The following is an 18880-nucleotide window of genomic DNA, read 5'->3' on the forward strand; positions in this document are numbered from 1 at the left end:
CCAAGTTGTATACCTCCATTGTACAGTTTGGTGGGGGGGGAGGCTGGGCAGGGAGAAAAGTGCAACAATAAAGGAATAGAAATTCAAAGTCTCTGTAAACTTTCATTAAAATTAATAATAATAATGAAAGAAAAAATACTAATCAGAAACACTTGAATGCTTCAAATAGTTTTGTGAAAGTTTAAATTTAGCTGTAAGAATATATACATGTGTGCTAAAGGGCCAGGTATCAGAATAAATCAGTGCTTGGCTGCTGTGAGGTTAGTAGTTCGATCAAACCCACTCAGCAGTTCCCAGGGGAAGACACACACACACACACACACACACACACACACACACACAGTCATCTGTTCTCATAATCATTCTCACCCAGATAACCTGACAGGGGAGTTCTTCCTGGTCACATGGGGTTGCGATGAATCCAAATGGACTCAAGAGCACAAAGCAGCCAGGTACATACTGGGTCACGTGTAAAATTCCTCACGGGATCTTACGCCAAAAAAGTTTTCAGACAAAAAAGTGTCCTCCTTCAGGGCTCCTTGAATGTGAAAGATCTTTAGAAGCAGCAGGAGAGCTTGTCTGGAACAGATTCTCAGGCTCTACTCTCAGAGACCCTCATTCTCTCGCTCTGTATGGTTCAGAGGTCAGTATATACTTTCCTGCTCTTCTTTTAAAGCAAATCCATCATGTGAGCCAGGATACAGTACTATGAGAATGCGGAACCCAATTTGTTGACACACCCCTGTCCCACCTAACATTACTGACAAAAAAGCATGACAGCAATTTTTTGCCAGTGGCATCAGGACTGTAGGAAGACTCATCAACAACCTACGTTAGGCAGATGACACAACCTTATTTGCTGAAACTGAAGAGGACATGAGGTGTTTGCTGCAGAAGGTTGAGAACTATAGTCTTCAATACAGATTGAAGTTCAACGTCAAGAAGGCAAAGATTCTCACTGGTGGGCCTATTGGGAGCTTCATAATAGAGAAGAGATTGAGATTGTTAACAACTTCTGCTTGCTTGGTTCCACAACCAACACTCTTGGCACCAGCAATCAGGAAATCAAAAGACAAACTGCATTAGAAAAAATCTACTGTCAGGGACCTTACTCTAGAGTCATGAATGAAAAGCAGCGATGGCAGTCTGGAGACTAAGGTGCCTTTGATACAGGCCATAGTCGGTGCAATGACTTGCTATTTGTCAGAAAGCTGGACAATGACGATGCATGATAGAAGAAAAATTGATGCCTTTGAATTGTGGTGCTGGAGAAGAGTATAGAACATACTCCTAGACTGCCAGGAGAACAAACAAGTCTACCCGGGAGAGGGTAAAACCAAGCTGCTCCCTGGATGCAAGGATTCTGAAGCTTCATCTCACATACTTTGGGCACGTCACCAGGAAGGACCAGTTCTTGGATAAGGACATCATGCTTAGATGGGTGGAGGGACAGTGCAGGAAAGGAGGATCCTGGATGAGATGGATTGACTCACAGACTGGAGAAATAGGTCTTTCAGAGATGATGAGATTGGCTCAGGATATGAGTCGCAGGCGACTCGATGGCACATAACAACAACAACAACAAATGATTGCTTTCAGACAAAGAGAAACCTTCAGGTCATGTTGTAGGTGACCAATTTCCTGTCTCCTGGACATGTTCCTGTCCCAGACAGAAAAATCTACTTTGGGGTGGAGGGAGTTAGGCAGGGAGGAAAATGTGCAACAATGTATGAATGGAAATCCAAAGTCTCTGTAAACTTTCATTAAAATTTCAATTTTTTAAATTTTTTTTTTAAAAGAAAGAAAACCTACTCTGACTCCCTTCTTCTGACATCAGGCTTCTTCCTGCCATTCAACTACTTCCCGTCCTAGAGAAATGAACTCAAGGTAAATGCTCTTTACTACTGGGAAACCTTGTTAACCACACTGTCTGGCCTCCCTCCCCCAGGCTACGGCTATCTTCGATGTCCCTTATTTGTGGCTCTGACTCACTTTGGGTGTCTAAGGCATCCCTCACACACACACACTTCCTCCATCTCTCCCCCAGATCATAGTGACACCGGGACAACAAACCAATCCATTTCAATTCTGCATCTCAAATGCCCTTAGGGCAATGCCTGGCTCAAGAGAGATTTGCTGGCCCAAGATTTATCCTAAATTGCCAGTTCTGGAGGCCAGAAACCTCACCCACCTGGCGTTCCCAGGAGGGCCCTGTAGAGGGATCCTGTACCTTTTCAGGAATAGTGGAAGAGGCGTGGTGGGGTGGCATACAGCATGGTGTGGTGTGGTATAGGAGGCCAGTGCTGGGCGATCTCGGGCCAGGCCACTTGCCCCTCTGATCCTCAATAAGCCCACCTGTAACGGGAGCAGGATGGCCTCAAAGGTTTGCCCAGGGAGGTCAGACGCAGCTTAGCATCTCATGCTCCTGAATGATCTGACAGCCCAGCCTTTCGGCCTGGCCCTCAGAGTCTGAGACCTGGGTCCAACTACAAGGCAAAGAAGGGTCACCTCAGAGGAAGAATCTCATTCTGAGCTGTGATTATTTTATTAGGTGAAAAGGCCTTCACAGAAGCAGAATGCCAAATCATGTGGGAAGAGGTCGACCCATTTCACAGAGAAGAAAGAAGAGGCTGCGGGCAGAAAGAGTTCAAAGGAAGAACCTCAGCAAATCCCAGGCATCAAGAAGGTGCTCTCTAGGGCATAGGGCACCTTTCCCTTCTGCATTGCCTCCACCTGGGTCTGCTCAACCATGGCCTCGGCCAGGGCTCTGTGCCCAGGAACAACCTTTGGCCCTAGCAGACAAGAAGCAGAAGAAAAGGCGGGGCAACCCACAGACCTAGTGAAAGTGTGAAAACCACAGTCCATTCACAGTACTCTCCACTCAGGAACACACCCAGCACAGCTGGCCCCTGGGCACACACACACTCCCCCCCTTGCTTCTCCTGCCCTAGGCTGCTGGCCAGTCTGGTCTTAAGAGTTGAGAGGAACTCTTCAACATGAAACAACACAAACACTTTTGCTCTTTGGGACCTAGGACATTGAACCTCTCCACGCCTCAATTTCCTCATCTGAAAAGGAGACAAAGAGCCTTGAAAGCTGGGTTGTACACACTGCCTCAGCAGCTCTGTGGGAGAAAGATCTGGCTGGGAATGTGCTTCTGTAGAGTTACATGCTGTTGCAGGAAGTGAAAACGGACGTGATGGCAACATATCTATATGTACTTCAGAGGATGACTGGGTCTCACTCACAGTAATCACTGAGTAAATGGGACCTCGGTTACCCTGAGTAGTACTATTACTCCCGCCCTTCTGGGCTCACCTTCTGTTTGGTGGTGAGGGGCTGTGCCTTCAACTTCTCATCCTTGCTCTTGGAAATCCTCAGGAACTGTTTTAGGTCTCCCTAAGGGAGAACCAAGCATTGGCGTCAGGTCAGAGGCGGCCACGGGCTCTAAAGCACCAGAGTATCTAACTCAACAGGTGAGTTCAACTCAACAGGTGAGAGTGTGCAGTTCTGGCTGTGGGAGGTGCTGAGAAGCCCTGGCCTTCCCCAACGGAAGTTCCCAGGGAATGAAAACAAGAGGAGAAAAGCAGGAATATTGTCATTCCCACCCTCAGGGGAGCCCCCAACAGGTGCGGTGACAAGGCCCTGGACCCTAGGAAGCCAAGAGGCAAATACATCTCCTCCCACAGAGGAAGACCTTGTTATCTGGGGTTTATTTGCTTGTTTAGCCTAAGAGATTTATAAACAAGTGGGAGAAGAGTCAACAGCAGAAACATACATTAACCATTACTATTGTTGTTAGGTGCTGTCAGGTCAACGACAACTAATAACCCTATGAACAACAGATCTGAACTTTAACCCACCTTGTGCCACCTCCATAATTTCTGATATACTGGCTTTTTTTTTTTTTTAAATAAATCTCCCCCACAAAAGATATACTGCATTGGGTAAATCTGCTGACCTCTCTAAGGTGTTAAGAAAACCATTCCTAAGGGTTAGTTCTGTGACACTGATGTGTCAAATGCGTTAATGGTTGGCTACCCAATGTGGACAGGGAGTGGGGTGGAGCTCCCCGATTAAAACAAGCTTGGAAGGAGAAGCGGCATCCACTTCCATAATTTCTTGCCTCCAGAAACCCTATGAACCTGGAGAGAGGATGAAAGGCACCCAAGCATCGAGGATTCTCCTTCATAGGGTCACTATGAGTCGCCTGTGACTCGATGGCACTTAACAACAACAACAACAACAACAACAAGGGTTAGTTACTGGAGAGACACAGACTTAACCCTCTTCCTGCCTCACGGCTCGGGAATTTGATAAATAGCAGTTTTAGGACTGAGGGAATTATTTCTCAGCAGGGTAGGGAATGTAGGGGAAGGAGTTAGATCTAGGAATGTCAGAGAAGACAAGACATGGAGCAGAGAAGCCTGTTTGCTGGGCTCACATTGCTGGGGAAGAAGGAAATCTCACATCTAAGACACTAGGTGAACAGCCCAGTCAGAATGGAAAACGGTAAACCAGAGAAGAAAATCCAGATCAGGGAGGGACACCAAAAGGCACCTGCAGACTTCAGGATGCAAAGCTCTGGAGGAACTTAGAAGACTTGGACACAGGAAGAGGAGAGAGGGGGGATAAAGCAGGGCAAAAGCAGAGCTGGAGGCAGGGGGCTGAGCATCTCAAGGAGCCAACAACAGGCAGGCTGAGGTCTTGGTGATCTCATGCGAGACAAGGCATGCTGGGGCCCCAGCCCCACTCCCCATCCCAGGGCCCTGTCCCAGGCTGCAGCCAGCTGCATACCAGGTCCACATACTCCAGCACCATGTAGTGGGGCTCGGCCTCCCGGCACAGCCCCAGCAGCTGCACCACGTTGGCATGGTTCAGCTTCCCGAACATCTCAAACTCCCTCCGAAAGTCCAGCTGCTGCTGCTCGTCGCGGCTCTGCAGGCTCTTCACAAGCACCAGGGTCTCCGCCACGCCCTCCTCCAAGCCCTGGGCCTTTGCCAGGAACACCTCACCAAACTCACTCTTCCCTGCAGGTACAGATTCTGGTCAACCAGCTGCCCAGCTCCAAGTAGAGGAAGTCTCTCCCTCCCCCAGGGTGAAGCAGGCCAGTCGAGCCTGTGTGTTATATATTGAGGGTTTTCTGCTGCACCCAATCCCTGGACTGGGCAAAGCCTGATTCTGTATGACCCTCAGCAAATGACTCCCCACCTGCCTGCATCCCTGGGCCTCCACTAATAAGAGCTCAGTCTACACTTCAGTATTTTCCAAAGGGTGGTTTGCAAGATCATTTTAGGTTGCTCCTGAACAACATCTCTTAACAATTATGCGTTTCCCTTGGTATGTATTAAAACATAGACTATCATAAATCTTACTTTTTTCATTTTGTCCTAGGACAAAGCTAACTTTATTCAAGGGGAGGTGGGCAGGGTGTAGAAGGAGTCAATTTAAAAACAATCGTCAAATAAATACTACGACAGGTACTACCGGAATCTCAAAGCCTGAGGAGGTAGGAAGTGAACGGTAATTCTTGGAGACACACGGGTCTTGTAGATCTAATCTCTGGGAGATCTCACCTCTGTGCTCCCCTCTTATCTCTGACATGCTAGATTTCGGGGATATAGAGCCACCAGGCCATAAATTCAGCCTCAAGACTGACTGGGTGCCTGTAGTTGAGGAAGGGCTGCTTTCAGCAAGGCCACATACCCAGTGTGGTGATGGGCTGGAGGCTGGTCCGAGGGAAGTGCAACTTGTCACTCGTGCTGTGGCGTTTGTTGGTGGCCGCTGGACCAGAGCCCAAGCTGGTCAAGGCCACTTCTTCTTGAATCTCTGCCGAGGGCTGCCCATTCTGCAAAGGCCCGCCTGTGAAAAGGAGGCATACGGGCTTGTCGAGAGGAGATTCGCTGGACACCTTGGGGACCTCTGTTCTCTCCCTCAATCTCTTTCACTAAATTGAGTCAAATCACAGTAGTGCACATGAATGGACCAGCCCAAGTGACGGATTACCTAATGGGGTGGGTGGGGTGAGCCAAGTGGGCATTTCTTAGGGTAAGACCACTTAAGATGCAGCCCATTAACCAGATGCCTGAATCAGAGTCAAGCCATGGCCCACAGGGTTCTCAATGGCTAATTTTTTTTTAAATATTTTTTTTTATTATTTTTTGTGTGTGTACCATCAAATTGGATCTGACTGGTACAGAAGAAGATTGCCCCTCCTTCTCCAGCAGAGCATCTGGTGGATTTGAACTGCGTACTTCTGGGATTGCAGGGCAACTTCTTGCCACTAGGCCACCGAAGCGCCCTAAAATTTTTTAGAAGATCACCACGCCTCTCTTCAATGATGCTTCTGGGTGGACTTGAACTGTCAACCTTCTGGTTAGTAATCACCCAGAGGCTCCTAAAATCAGCTGCTGTCCAGTCGACTCTTAACTCAAGGAGAATTGCGCATGCGGGAGCCCTGAGTTCTCCACAGGGTTTTCAATGGCTGAGATTTCGAAGGTGAACGCCACTCAGGGCCTCTGAGGCAGCTGGTCTGTCCTCTAAAATGGAATGAGCTGCACAAATCTAGCCCTGAACACCACGCTCTGTAAGGGTTTTGCTTTCATAGAGCCTCCTCTGTGCAGGGCCCTGAACCAGCACAAGGGGAAATCACAAGGCTGGAAACGCCGGCCCTAAACTCTGAAAGCCTAAACTGATCATAAAGATCCAGCCTCTGCTTTCAGAGAGCTCCCCATCTAGGGGTGGGTGGGTAATAAAACAGAATGCCCTTGTGGAAACTCCTGGATTAACAGTGAGCTAGAAAACGGGCAGTAGAAACATGCACATAGACATATAATTGTACCTGTGGTTTAGTGCCACAGGAAGAGCAGGCAGGAAAACATAAGAAGGTCCAAGAGGCTCCAAAGTGGAAAGACTCGGGCTGGTTGCTAAGAAGCCAAGGCCCTGGGACCTGGCCAGCTCCTGCCACCAGCCTCGATTTGGGTAAAGCAATAGCCCAGGGCAATGCTTCTGCAGCTGCAGGGGGGACCAGGTACCCGCACCACCGCCCTCCCAGACAGCCCTCACCATTGAGGCACTCCATCTCGGGCTCCTCGCCCTCCGGCTGCTTCTGAAGCCGCTTGGCCCTGCAGCGCTTCTTGCAGTAGAACATGAGGCCCAGCACAGCGATGATGTACGCCACAGCTGCGCCCACAGACAGCCCGATGGTCTGGATCATCTTGTAGGGGGGAGGGCTGCCTGGACCCTCCGACTCCTCCGGCAATGGCTTGTCTGAGAGCACACAGAGGGGGCTGGCAAGCGGCCCGGGTGGACACAGCCCCTTTTCTCTACTGCCTCTCCCACCCTTCACACAAGATAACCTCCCAAACAACTCAACAGCCTAACCAAACCAGAGACATCCAGGAAGAAGACCACTGCACTCTATCAAGAGCCAGTCCTGTGACCCACCCAGGTCATGGGACAGTCCCAAAGAAGAGGAGGGCAGTGACTGCCAAACTGGCCAGGGACCGGAACACCAGGCTAGGGACACCCTGGACAGTTTTTTTTGTGTTTTTTTTTGTGTGTGCGTGTACCGTCAAATCAGATCTGACTGGTACAGGAGGATATTGCGCCTCCTTCTCCGGCAGAGCGTCTGGTGGATTCGAACCGTGTTCCTCTGGGATTGCAGTGCAGCTTCTTGCCACTAGGCCACCAGAGCTCCCCCCTGGACAGTTTTGAACCAGCTTCCTGAAAGATCTAACAGAAGGCAAGTCCTGGAGAGAGCTATAGGGAACTTCTGGTTTAGAATCTTAGACTACCCAGCACAGAGCAGGTTCTGCAGAAATGTAATTGAAGATGGGAGCCTCTGGATTGAGGGCTTTCAATGGCCTTGGTGAGGTCCTACTGAGAGAGGTCCCAGGAGACAATGGGGGAACTGAGAGAAGCTAAAGGAGAGATCGCGCAGGATCCCTCAACTCACAAACCCCAATGGCTTCAACCATGAGGTTCTTGTCACTTCATTCTCATTCCATTTAAAATTCAATCTGTTTGTAAATTCCTACTAAAATAATAATTTTAGAAAAAGTTGCAAAGTTGAATCTTGAGTATATATTCTTATAACTCTGTAATAAAAAAAAGTAACTCTGGAATTAAAAAAATAAAAAATAAAGTTTCACATAATTGTCTAGAAGAAGAGTCCTGCTGCTAAGATGAAAGACTATAATTTAAACCCCTCCCATCTTGTAGATGCAGAAATCTGACACCCCACCCCCCCAGAGAGGAAGGGACTCCCCTGAGGTCAGGGCCTCAGCGCCTGGGTCTGACCTCTTGTTCTAACTAGTACTCCATGTACTCACTCCACCCTCTCTGGACCACCACACCAAGGGGCCACGTCCCGCCTGTGTGCCCTGACCATGACCCACCCTATCCACCAGGGGTATTATGCTACTGCAAAGGACCTGGAAAGAGGCATTTCAGAAAGACAGCTACCAAAAAAAAAAAAAAAGACAGCTACCGCCTCCCACTCCCCATCAACAAGCAACAGCTCAACTCTAAGCAAGAAGTGAGACTGTGCCCTGGCAGGTTTGAAGAGGCTTGGCAAGATCCCTTCCCCACCACACACAGGAACACCGCCCTTCTGTGCACAGGAACTGATGAGTACTTCCTGTGCAGGACACCCTCTCTGGACCGTACCCACAACATAGAGGGGGGCCTCCGTGTGCTTGATGTTGCAGCTGTTGCCCGCGATGCAGGTGTAATGGCCCGAGTCCTCAGGGGCCACGTCATGGATCACCAGGGAGCCATTCTGGAAGATGTGCATCCTGCCAGGAGAGAGGCCACAGCTGCTCACTTGACCAACACCCACGAACTGGGGCTGTGGGGGCTGAAGAGCCCTACCTACCTGGGTCCCAGCTTGGTGGGGTCCAGGATGCGGTCTTTGCCCTTCCACTGGATGAGGGGCTTAGGGTCGCCCTGGGCCTCACAGCGCAGCAGGGCTGTGTGGCCCTGGTACACGGTCGTGCGCTCCGGCTCCACCTTGAATGTGATGAACACTGAACAGGGAAGAGCCCAGTGAGGGGTGGAGAGCAGTGAATGAGCAGTGAATGAGCTGTGCTGGTGCAGGTGGGCTGCTGCCCCAGAATCTGACAGCCCCATCCCTGGGCTACCACTCTCTCACCTGCCACTGTGAGCTGGACTTGGGCCTGGATCTGGCCCTGGGGCTCATTGGAGGCTATGCACGTGTAGTTACCAGCATCACTGCGGGTCACCTTAGAGAAGTGCAGGGTCCCAGCGTTGTCCGTCACCCACTCTGGGAGGCTTCTCCCATCTGCAGAGGCAAGACAGGGAAATGTGGGGGCAGACTAGTTACATGGGTGACTGGTAACCTCTTTATTAATCATTTACCTCTATTCAAAACACATCACAGCCATCTGCTCACACACAATGCCTAGAGACTTTTGAGTCAGACATGGCAAAAACCACTTGCCACAGAGTTGACTCCGACCCATGGTGACTCCAGGTGTGTGTCAGAGAACTGTGCTCCACAGGGTTTTCAAAGACTGGTATCTGGGGAGCAGACCATCATACTTTCCTTCTGAGGCATCTCTGAGTGGACTTAAGCCACCAATACCACCACTCAGGGATCCCTAGGCATGAGAAGCCTCCAATTATTTTTTCCTTTTCCAATTCTTCAGCCCCACCTCCTTCTACTACCCTATGTGACATTCCACTCTGCCACGCTGGCCTTTGGAGGAGGTCCAAAATTTGCCTTATTCTCATCCTTACCTCTTCCTTGCTCTTAGAACTTTCTAGCTCTTCACTACCACTCCAGTTTCAGATTCTTTTTGAGATCTGTTTTCCTACTTCCCCACCGAGCTCCCCAAAATGACTAAGCACAGCCTGGCTGTGTCCCCCTAGAAATCTCCAGCCCTACTCTTTCACTCATAAAAACTGGCCTGATCCTGTACATTACAACTTGGCAATCTCCTTCAAGGGTTATAAAATGTGTATCCCCTTTTAAACATAATTATTCCATTTCTGGGAATCCCTCCCAATGGAAATAAATCTAAATCCAGAAAAAGCTTTGACTTAAAGATGTTTATTATAGCAATAAAAAAGGAGGGTGGGTTTGGTTAACAACCCCAATCTCCAACATTTAGGGGATGTTAAGTCAATCACTGAGTATTATTGTAATCGTCAAAACCAATGTTTATGCAGAGGAAGTATAAAAATACGGGGAAATGCTTGGTAATGTTTAAGTGGAAAAGGATATAAAATTACCTAGGACCAAGGCCCTACCAACCCATTGCCTTTGAGTAGATTCATGGCAACTTTTCATCAGGTTTCTGAGGTAGTACTGGAGATGGAGACTGTCTCATCTCTGTCCTGCAGATCAACTAGTAGGTTCCAGCCATTAAACTTTGGCTAGTGGCTCAACATGTAACCCACTATATGACCCAGGCTCCTTAAAATTACCTATTGCTGTGGTGGCTGCTGTTTGCCGTCAAGTCAGAATCGAACCATAGCTGATCCTCCAGCAGGTTTTCAGGGGCAGTAAATTGCATGGGAGGAAACTGTCCATCGCCCACCCCCCACCCCACCCCCGAGTAGCTGGTGGATTCGAACTGCGTGCCTTCAGGACCGCCGCACAGCTTTTTACCACGAGGCCACCAGAACTCCTTATAGTCTATCTGCATTTTCTACTTTTTCTATATTAAGTAGGTCTTCCTTACTTTTAATAAGTTGAAATAACATAGGCAAGACATTGCAACGGAAAACCAAAAAGGTAAGCATGGAAAAAGAAGACACACCCCTGAAGTATGTCATTCATATATATACACACACACACACACACATATATAATTAATTTATATAGAAATAAAGCATATACATAATTCATTTAGTTAAAAACATACACATCAGAACAGTAATCCAACTATATCTGCATGTACAATTCAGTTACACTAATTAGATTCTTCAAGTTATAAAAGCATTCTCACCCTTTTTTTCCCCAAAGCATTTGTCTTCCATTAACATAAACTTACTGTCCCCTAAATTTCCTATCTAAACTTTCACGTTGATCATGGATGGATGGACGGACGGAAGGGTAGACAGACAAGACAGATAGATGGGCAGACAGACAGACAGAAATAGAAAGATAGTAAGTCTTTTAAAAATTTAACTTCATTTTGTTATTTTTGCTAAGAACAGAACATAGACCACACAGCAAAAACACACACCAATTCAACCATTTCTGCAAATACATTTCAGTGACTAGTGTGTCTTTCTTTAGAAAAAGTAAATCAAGAGCGTGAATTTGTTGGCTATCAAGTCAGTGCTGATGCAAAGAGACACTACAGGGCAGAGCAGAGCTGCCCCTCAGGGTTTCCTGGAGCGAATTCCCAGGTCTTTTCTCCAGTTGGGAGCAACTGGCAGGTTCAAACCATCAGCCTTGTAGATACCAGCCGAGTGCCTAACCATTATGCCACCAGGAGCTGTTACTGTTTTTGCTGAAGCATTTTTTTAAAGGGGTTCATGTTATCTGTGAAGTCCTTAAGTAGTGCAAATGGGCTCAGCATTCACCACCTGATCAAAAGGCTGGAGGTCTGAGTTCACCCAGAGTGCCTGGGAAGGCTTACTGATCGACCTAAAAAATAAAAAAATCTGCCTTTGAAAACTTGCCGAGCACAGTTACCAGACACTGTCAAGGTGTTATGAGTCAGAGTTGACTCAGTGAGGAAGGGTTTAGCTTTTCATTTGTTACTTTTATGTTGAAAAGGAGAGGGAGGGATTTACGGCACAGCCTAGATTGAGTCATCTTCTATTCAGTCCAGTGTTGTAATCTGACCCCTTCCGTGTCTGGCTCTTTTCTTCCTAACTGGACTACTCAAATCAGCCCACCATTTGCTTCTGTCCCTGGGCACTCGCTCACAGTCCTCAGAGAGACACACATCTCCCAGTGGACCACCTTTACTGCCTCCTGTGCCCACCTGGCACCCACCTGTTCGTATCCACTTAATCGTGGGCTTCTCTCGGCCAGTGGCTGAGCACGACACTGTGGCTTCCTTGTCAAACTCCATGCACTGCTGGGGCTGGGGCGGTGGTGTGAACTTGAGCTTTTCTGTTTCGGAGAGGGATGAGAGAAATGAGTTAGTAAGGTGAACTGAGGACAGGCCCACTGACTGGGGCTCTGCTGGCTCTTCCTCTCGATTCTCCCCGGGCAGTGTCTTCCCCCGCCCAACCTGGCTCACCCAATACTTGGACGCGGGCCTGGGCCTCGATGCTACCAGCTGGGGTGCTGCTCACGCATCGGTACCAGGTCCCATCATACACCTCCACATTGTTGATGCGCAAGGTTCCATTCTCGGAGACCTCGAACCTCGAGTCCTGCAGGAGATGTGATATGACCCCAAGAGATCTCCCCCTGAACCCACAGCACCAAGCCCCTGCAAGAAGCATACACATACACACCCCCACCTCCAGGCACAGTCCTCATTCTCACCTCCGAGATGAGCATCTGGTTCCTGTACCAGACGACCACAGGCTTTGGTGTGGCTTGAGTCAAGCAGTGCAAATACCCAGGCTTGCCCTCCTCCATCTGGCTGTCTTGGGGCTTCTTCAGCCACACGGGAACAGCTAGAGTGAGGAGTGGGGAGGGGGTCAGTGAAAGCTGAAGAACAGGTCTGTAAGATCAAAGACTCCAACCCCACAAACTCTAGTACTCTAATTCGCATCGGGCCCAGAGTTCAGGAAACTTTGCCTGTTGCATACAGTAACTGCAGCAGCTAGATCTTTGGATGTTAACTTAGTTGACTATCCTCAAAGTATGTCTTCCTATACTCATTTTACAGCTGAGAAAACAAAGGCTTGTGGGAATAATGGGTGATTTGCTCATAAACAATGGACATGAGATTCAAAACTTTGGCCTTTGTGACTCTAAAACTCTTGCTCTTTTTATTATACCATAATGCTCCAGGGTGGTCCTTAGAGGAAACCCTCTACCTGTCGCACTCACAGCCTGAGACTTCCTGACACTGTGCCCCCCCCCCCCATTTGACATCCAGGGTAAAGGCGCTCACTGGCCACGGTGATGTTGACCTCCTGCTGCCGCTGACCAGCCAGGTTGGCTGCATGGCAGGTGTAGACCCCAGCATCGCTCTCTGTAGCACTGATGAACACCAGCTCATGGCCCTTCTGGTAGACCCTGCCGTGGCTGGGCAACCGCACTCCTTCATGCTCCCACCACACCCTGGGCTCCGGCAGGCCCTGGGGGGACGGGCAGGCCACGCGCTCCTCACTGCCAGCAGTGAACACCCGAGGCTCAAATGGTGGCATGTCCTCAATTTCTGTGGGGATGTGAGCAGGAGGTAAACAACCTGATTACTGTGGGTCCCAGTGAAGACGACACTCTCAAGAATTAGCACAGGTCCTTTCCAGCCACAGACCTCTTAGGCCTCTGCATTCCCTCTTTGTACCTCCTGCATTCGCCTCCTCCTTCTACCCTCAGACCATCTTCCTGACAGAACCCTCAATCTCGACTTGCCCGTAATCTGAAGGCAGTCCCCACCTCAGCACTCCAGGCCCAGGGACTCACCTGCCAGGTGCAGCGTGGCCTCCAGGATGACAGGTGGGCCCCTCTGGCCCTGGCCCACACAGCGGTACACTCCTGCATTGCGTGGCCGGACCTGGGTCAGCAGCAGAGAGCCATTGGCAAACACGGTGGCTCTGCGGAGGTGCTGGGGTCTGCAGAACAGAGAGAATGCGCTTTGGAAAAAGGAGCTTCCTTCCGGAGGGAACATGATGAAACCCTACCTGTTGAGAGTTAAAGATGCAGAAGGAAACTGGCCAGGGACGGTGCTGACCATTTGCACTGAGGCGTCTCTGTGTGTGCATTGTTCACATGTGTGCATAGCTGTGCGTCCCAATTACAAGAGACTCAGTCTCTGGAGAAGCGAGATGAGCAGCAGTGGAGGTGAGACAAGTGATCAACAGTATGTAACTGAAGGGAGACCTGGTTCCCACAGGCATAAGACAAAGGCCAAGCTTTACACAAGCCTGCTGGAGAACACGCAGGCAGTCATCAGAAGGTCTCAGCCATGCCGTCCTGAGGACTGAAGGAAGCCAGGCAGAAGCCCCTAGACTAGTCCTGGGATCAACACCTAGGTGAAGCCAGAAATCCTCAGGAAGTAGAAAAGGGCTGACATCTCCCAGCATCTTCTGCAAGTGTGTGTCTGACATACATGTGCGTGAACACAAGGCATCCTTGTTATCTCGGACCTTGCTACCTAGACCAGAGCCACCCAGGTCTTCTGTGCCAATTCCATTCCTAGTTCTCCTCCTCCACAAATCAGAAGGCCTGGGTGGGTAGTACGGGAGGAGTCAGAGAAGTAGAGCCATTGGTGGCTCATGTAGGGCCTTCCCATGCAATGGGGAAAGAAAGATGCTTTTCCTCTTTGTTGGAGAACTGATGTGAGAGACAGTTCTAAAACAGCAAGACATTCTACTGCCACCTGCTGGAGATTTCAAGTAATACATGCACAACGATGACATCTGACAAGAATTCTATCCCTTAGAGCTTAGCTGGCTCAGATGTTTAGTGCACAGCCTGTATGTAGCCCTGTACTTGAAGTCTCCCTGCTAAATGCCTTACCTACTGCGGTTGGTGATGGGAGTGTCATCCTCAAAGAGCCACTGCAGGCTTGGGGGTGGCTGCGCTGAGAACTGACAGTGGAACATAGCCTCTTCGTTCTTTGCCACTACCACGTCCCGGGGCACAAGCACGGCCCTGGCAAAGCTCTCATCTGGGGGTGGGGGAGTGGAGAGAGCAAATGGGCATGAGCTGTAAGGTAAGGAGGCCCCTCCGTCCCCTTCACCCCCTTCCCCAGTCCCCAGGCTCACCAGCAATGCTCAAAGTGAAGTTCTGACTGCTGCACGCCTGGCCAAATGCATTGTGGGCACAGCAGGAATAGAGGCCACTGTGCTCAGGGCCAGCTGGCCGGAGGGTCAGGTTCCGCTCCTTGCTGCTGACCGTGTGGTTGCTCTGACCATCGGAGAGGGGGCTCCCATCTCGGAACCATTGGTAGGTGGGCCTGTGGTGCACAGGGAATCAGGATCAGGCAAAATCAGCAGCCAGCTTGGGCAGTCAGGGGAGCCAATATAGAATCTGAAGGCCAAGTCTGGAGCTGTCAGTGAACTAATGGGGAAACTGAGGCCTGACGAAAGTACATGACAATTTAGGAGGAAATCAGGGATGAGATTTTAGATCTCCTGACTCCCAGAATGCAGAAATCCCCCCACAGCAGTGCTGTGTCCCCTGAATTCCTCCAGAGTGGATGTGGAGTGCAGAACACTGTGTCGGGGGCAGGGCAGGTGGTAATGGAATGAAACCAGGTCCATCTGACCAGAGTCCGGGACTGATCTAGAAATCCCTTTTCCGTGTCCACATCCTCATAGTTTGCCTTCTCCAGGTGGGCCTTGGCACCTTACCGAGGGTGACCGTCGATGTGACATCTCAATGTGACCTGGACCTGTGGCTGGATCTCGGCTTCTGAGGAAGGATGCTTCAGGACCACGGGACCCGCCTCAATCCCTGGAGCAGAGGCCACAGGTGCAAGAGTGAGGGACAGAGAGAGCAAGGAGCAGAGTCGGGGACAGCAGGAAGAAGTGGATCTTTGAGGTGCCGGAGCCCAGAAAAATAGTATGGGGAAGCTGAGACTGGAGCTCAGGGGTGGGGTGGGGACAGGTACAGATAGTAAGTGCCCACCTGGTCCCTGGTAGGTCAAGGCTGGTACTCTGCCTAGTTGCCTCATTGCCTTTCCCATATGAAGCAGATAAATGGGCCCAGGACTTGATAGGGAAAAACAAGACTTTGAACTTCCTCTTATCCACGCTGCCTCTTCTCTGTCTTTCACTTGCCCCATTCAGTTGGAAACAGAGGAGAAGCCAGAGGAAAGGAGAGGCCCCGGGGGAGGCTAAGGAGCCAGGCCCAGGCCCTGGAGTCTCACATTTGATGTTGAAGGAGGCGTTGGAACTGCGCACTTCCTCGCCTGTGGTGTCGTCCCGAGCCACGCACTGGAAGGCCCCAGAGTCCTGCAGCCGGTCTACAGCCGCGAAGCTCAGACTGCTGCCCAAGGCGAAGCGCCGTTCCGTGTCCTGGACGGGCATCCCGTCGAGCAGCCAGTACACGTGCACCGGGCCCGGGGCCTCGACCTCACAGCGGAGCAGCGCCCGGCGCCCCTGCAGTGCATCCTGCGAGGACGGCTCCTTGATGAAGACGATGGCCGCCTGAGCACCTGCAGATGGAGAAGAGGAGGGGTCAGGAAAAGCTTTTCCTCACAGAGGCCACTCACTGTCCTGTGCACACGGGCTGCATACACAGGAGGTGTCAAATAAGTGCTGGTGGAAAGATCAAAATGTTTCAGAGCAGAATGGCACTTGCAAAGTTGTCAAGGCTGGGCCACGACCTTCTGAAGCACATCTTCAAGGCACCTCTGGATACATCCAAACAGCCAACTTTTCAGTTAGTGCCTGAACATGTAACTGACCGCGCCATCCCAGTGTGTGAATGCCCGCTGAGTGGTGCAGAAGGGACCTTGGGAGAGAGGCTGAAGGCTGGTCACATAGGGAGGCTTCAAAGAGGAAAAGCCTTGAGTCTATGGGCCTTGATTGAAGGAGTTCTGGAAGCCAAGCCGAGGGGCGTGGGCATTAGCAGGCAACACACCCCACCAGGATGTTGAGCAATAGTGAAACATTATCCAAAGAGCCCCTCTAAAAGGTTAATTGTACCCACACCCACTGAGGCTCCAGGCCTTGGAGGTTATTTGAATCCCACCCACAGGAAGTCCCCCAAGGGGCTTCTCTCAGAGAACCTACTTCATCACTAAGAAGCCAAGATCCTCTCAAAGTGGAGTCACCTCTGCCGAGGCCACACTCACACCCTTGTCTGAAGTGGGTTCCCTGCTGAAACCACTCCCACACCCTTGTCTCATCTCTAAGACCCTATCTTAAGAAAAGCCAAGGCCAGCTTCTCTTTACTTAGAGGTAAACCAAACACTTCCTTTCACCTGATGCCACTTCTCTCTGCACTGCTACACTTCAACTTGGACCCAGTTCAGCTCAGTACTGGGAGATGGCTGGGGCTGGAGGATACTAGGGGGAATCAGAGGCCGAGAAGGGCGTACAACCACAGGTGGAACTGGAGCCAATAGGAACAAAAGAACTAGGGAGAAGCCGGTGTTGAGTAGCAGATGGTCTAGGGAGGTGGAGGGCGGGCCAGGCAGGTGGCAGGGTGACTACAGCAGGAGTTAACACACTGGGCTTTGTTCCTGCCCCGTGTGGGTGCCCTGATGAGGCCCGCAGCCCCTGGGCCTGGAGCACCAGCTGCCCATAAGAGCTGGGTGACGGCAAGGGGAAGGGCAGGAGAGCGGGGTGGCCTGTCCACGATGCCTGTGCCACCCACCCATGGAAGAAGAAACAGGCTACCTGGGGCTGCTCCACAAAACAGCCTGCTTTCAGGGGACAGGACACAAAGAAAGAGGCTGACTGACAGGTTCCTGCCCATGTCTTCCAAAACGCCTGGGACCCGCTGTCCACGGAGTGCCCTTCCTAGTCCCTGGGGTGAGTTTTGTTCTTAAGAGCAGGAGAATCCACCAAGGAGATAAAATGAGTCCATGCACCCCCCTGTGGGTGGGTGCAGGGGAGAACGCCTCTGGGGCTGCTCCAACACAAAAGACACTTGCTCAGAAGTACCTGCTTCTAGCTCCCCACACAAGATGTAGCCTCAGAGCTAAAAGTGCTGACAGCTCCACCAGAATTCCCACAGAACACTACTCACTCCCCAGGTGGGAGGGGGGGTCTCCATATGCTGGCCGATCCCCCTTCAGTGCAAGCTAACAAATCTACTCCACCACCCCGTCCCACACTGCAACAGGCGAGTGCCAAGTCACCATGAGAACCCAAACACACTCCCTCCCATGTCCACACACCCCTAGGAGTACAGCCCTGCCCCCAGTGGGCAGCCTGGCCCAACCCCTTTGCAATATGAAGTCTCATGAGAGAAGAAACTTGGCCCAAATAATTTCATGTGTGGTACAGCCAGGACCATGGCTCAAGGAAGCCAACTTCCACCTTTCACCCTTCCCAGTCCTCCCAGACCAAAGATCCCACTGCTGTTGAGTCCATTCTGACTGACAGGAACCCTGACAGGTCCGAGGAGAGCTGTCCCATAGCTTTTCCAAGGCTGTAACCTTAGGGAAACAGACCACCATGTCCTTCTCCCATGGAGCAGCTGCTAAATTCAAACCGTCAACCTTCTGATCAGCAGAAAGTGCTTAACCACTGTGCCCCCAGTGCCTCCCAAGAACTCAAAACCAGCACTGAACACATCTGATCCAGCAAAGGCTCAAACCTCAGCCCTGTTGGCCAAGTAGCGAGCAGACACACCTCTTACAGACAAAGCCAAGCTCACAAAGGCCCTGGCTGAACTGAAGTTACCTCAAAGGAAGTGTGGGGAAAGAACAGGAACATGGAGAGATGGGAACCTGGCCCAGCCCTCTCGCCCTGTCTGCACAGATGGGCAGAGGCAGGCTGAGGCTTTTGCAAACGTTAACACCCCACAATCTTGGACCCTCGATCCAAGATTTCAGAATGTGCTTTAAGCACCAAGGGAAAAATCACCTTTCTTGAAGTGTAGGCGAACCTCAGTTCCAGACAAGGTAGCGAGCCAGAGCCTCGCCTACACAGAGGAATGGCTGACGGTGTGGAATAATCCCACCATCGTACTTGTATGTCTGGCCTTGGGCAGGTCACGCAGTCTCTGCACTTCTGCCTCCTCTGCCTCTCATGTTAGCATGTGTGAGGTGATTTGGAGAGTCAACCTTCAATAAATGGTAACTACTGTTTCTGT

General features: G+C 50.6%; 1 protein-coding gene across 1 annotated transcript in view; it reads right to left on the reverse strand.

Annotated features, from left to right (window-relative positions):
• PTK7 (protein tyrosine kinase 7) overlaps positions 1–16304 on the reverse strand; it is a 31461-nt gene extending 15157 nt beyond the window's left edge. Inside the window, exons 1-16 of the mRNA XM_006881966.1 lie at positions 15981–16304; positions 15463–15565; positions 14875–15065; positions 14627–14777; positions 13571–13719; positions 13056–13322; positions 12479–12612; positions 12228–12363; positions 11978–12097; positions 9155–9304; positions 8879–9029; positions 8671–8798; positions 7066–7269; positions 5707–5862; positions 4798–5030; positions 3319–3399 (exon numbers count right to left, since the gene is read on the reverse strand). Of these exons, the coding sequence (XP_006882028.1) occupies positions 3319–3399; positions 4798–5030; positions 5707–5862; positions 7066–7269; positions 8671–8798; positions 8879–9029; positions 9155–9304; positions 11978–12097; positions 12228–12363; positions 12479–12612; positions 13056–13322; positions 13571–13719; positions 14627–14777; positions 14875–15065; positions 15463–15565; positions 15981–16140 (2514 nt within the window). The 5' untranslated portion in view covers positions 16141–16304. The remainder of the gene's footprint in view (positions 1–3318; positions 3400–4797; positions 5031–5706; positions 5863–7065; positions 7270–8670; positions 8799–8878; positions 9030–9154; positions 9305–11977; positions 12098–12227; positions 12364–12478; positions 12613–13055; positions 13323–13570; positions 13720–14626; positions 14778–14874; positions 15066–15462; positions 15566–15980) is intronic.
• Positions 16305–18880: the final 2576 nt, after the last annotated feature.

The sequence above is a fragment of the Elephantulus edwardii genome, unplaced genomic scaffold, assembly GCF_000299155.1.
Source record: "Elephantulus edwardii isolate Elephantulus edwardi_28Jun2011 unplaced genomic scaffold, EleEdw1.0 scaffold00017, whole genome shotgun sequence".
Taxonomy (NCBI): Eukaryota; Metazoa; Chordata; class Mammalia; order Macroscelidea; family Macroscelididae; genus Elephantulus; species Elephantulus edwardii.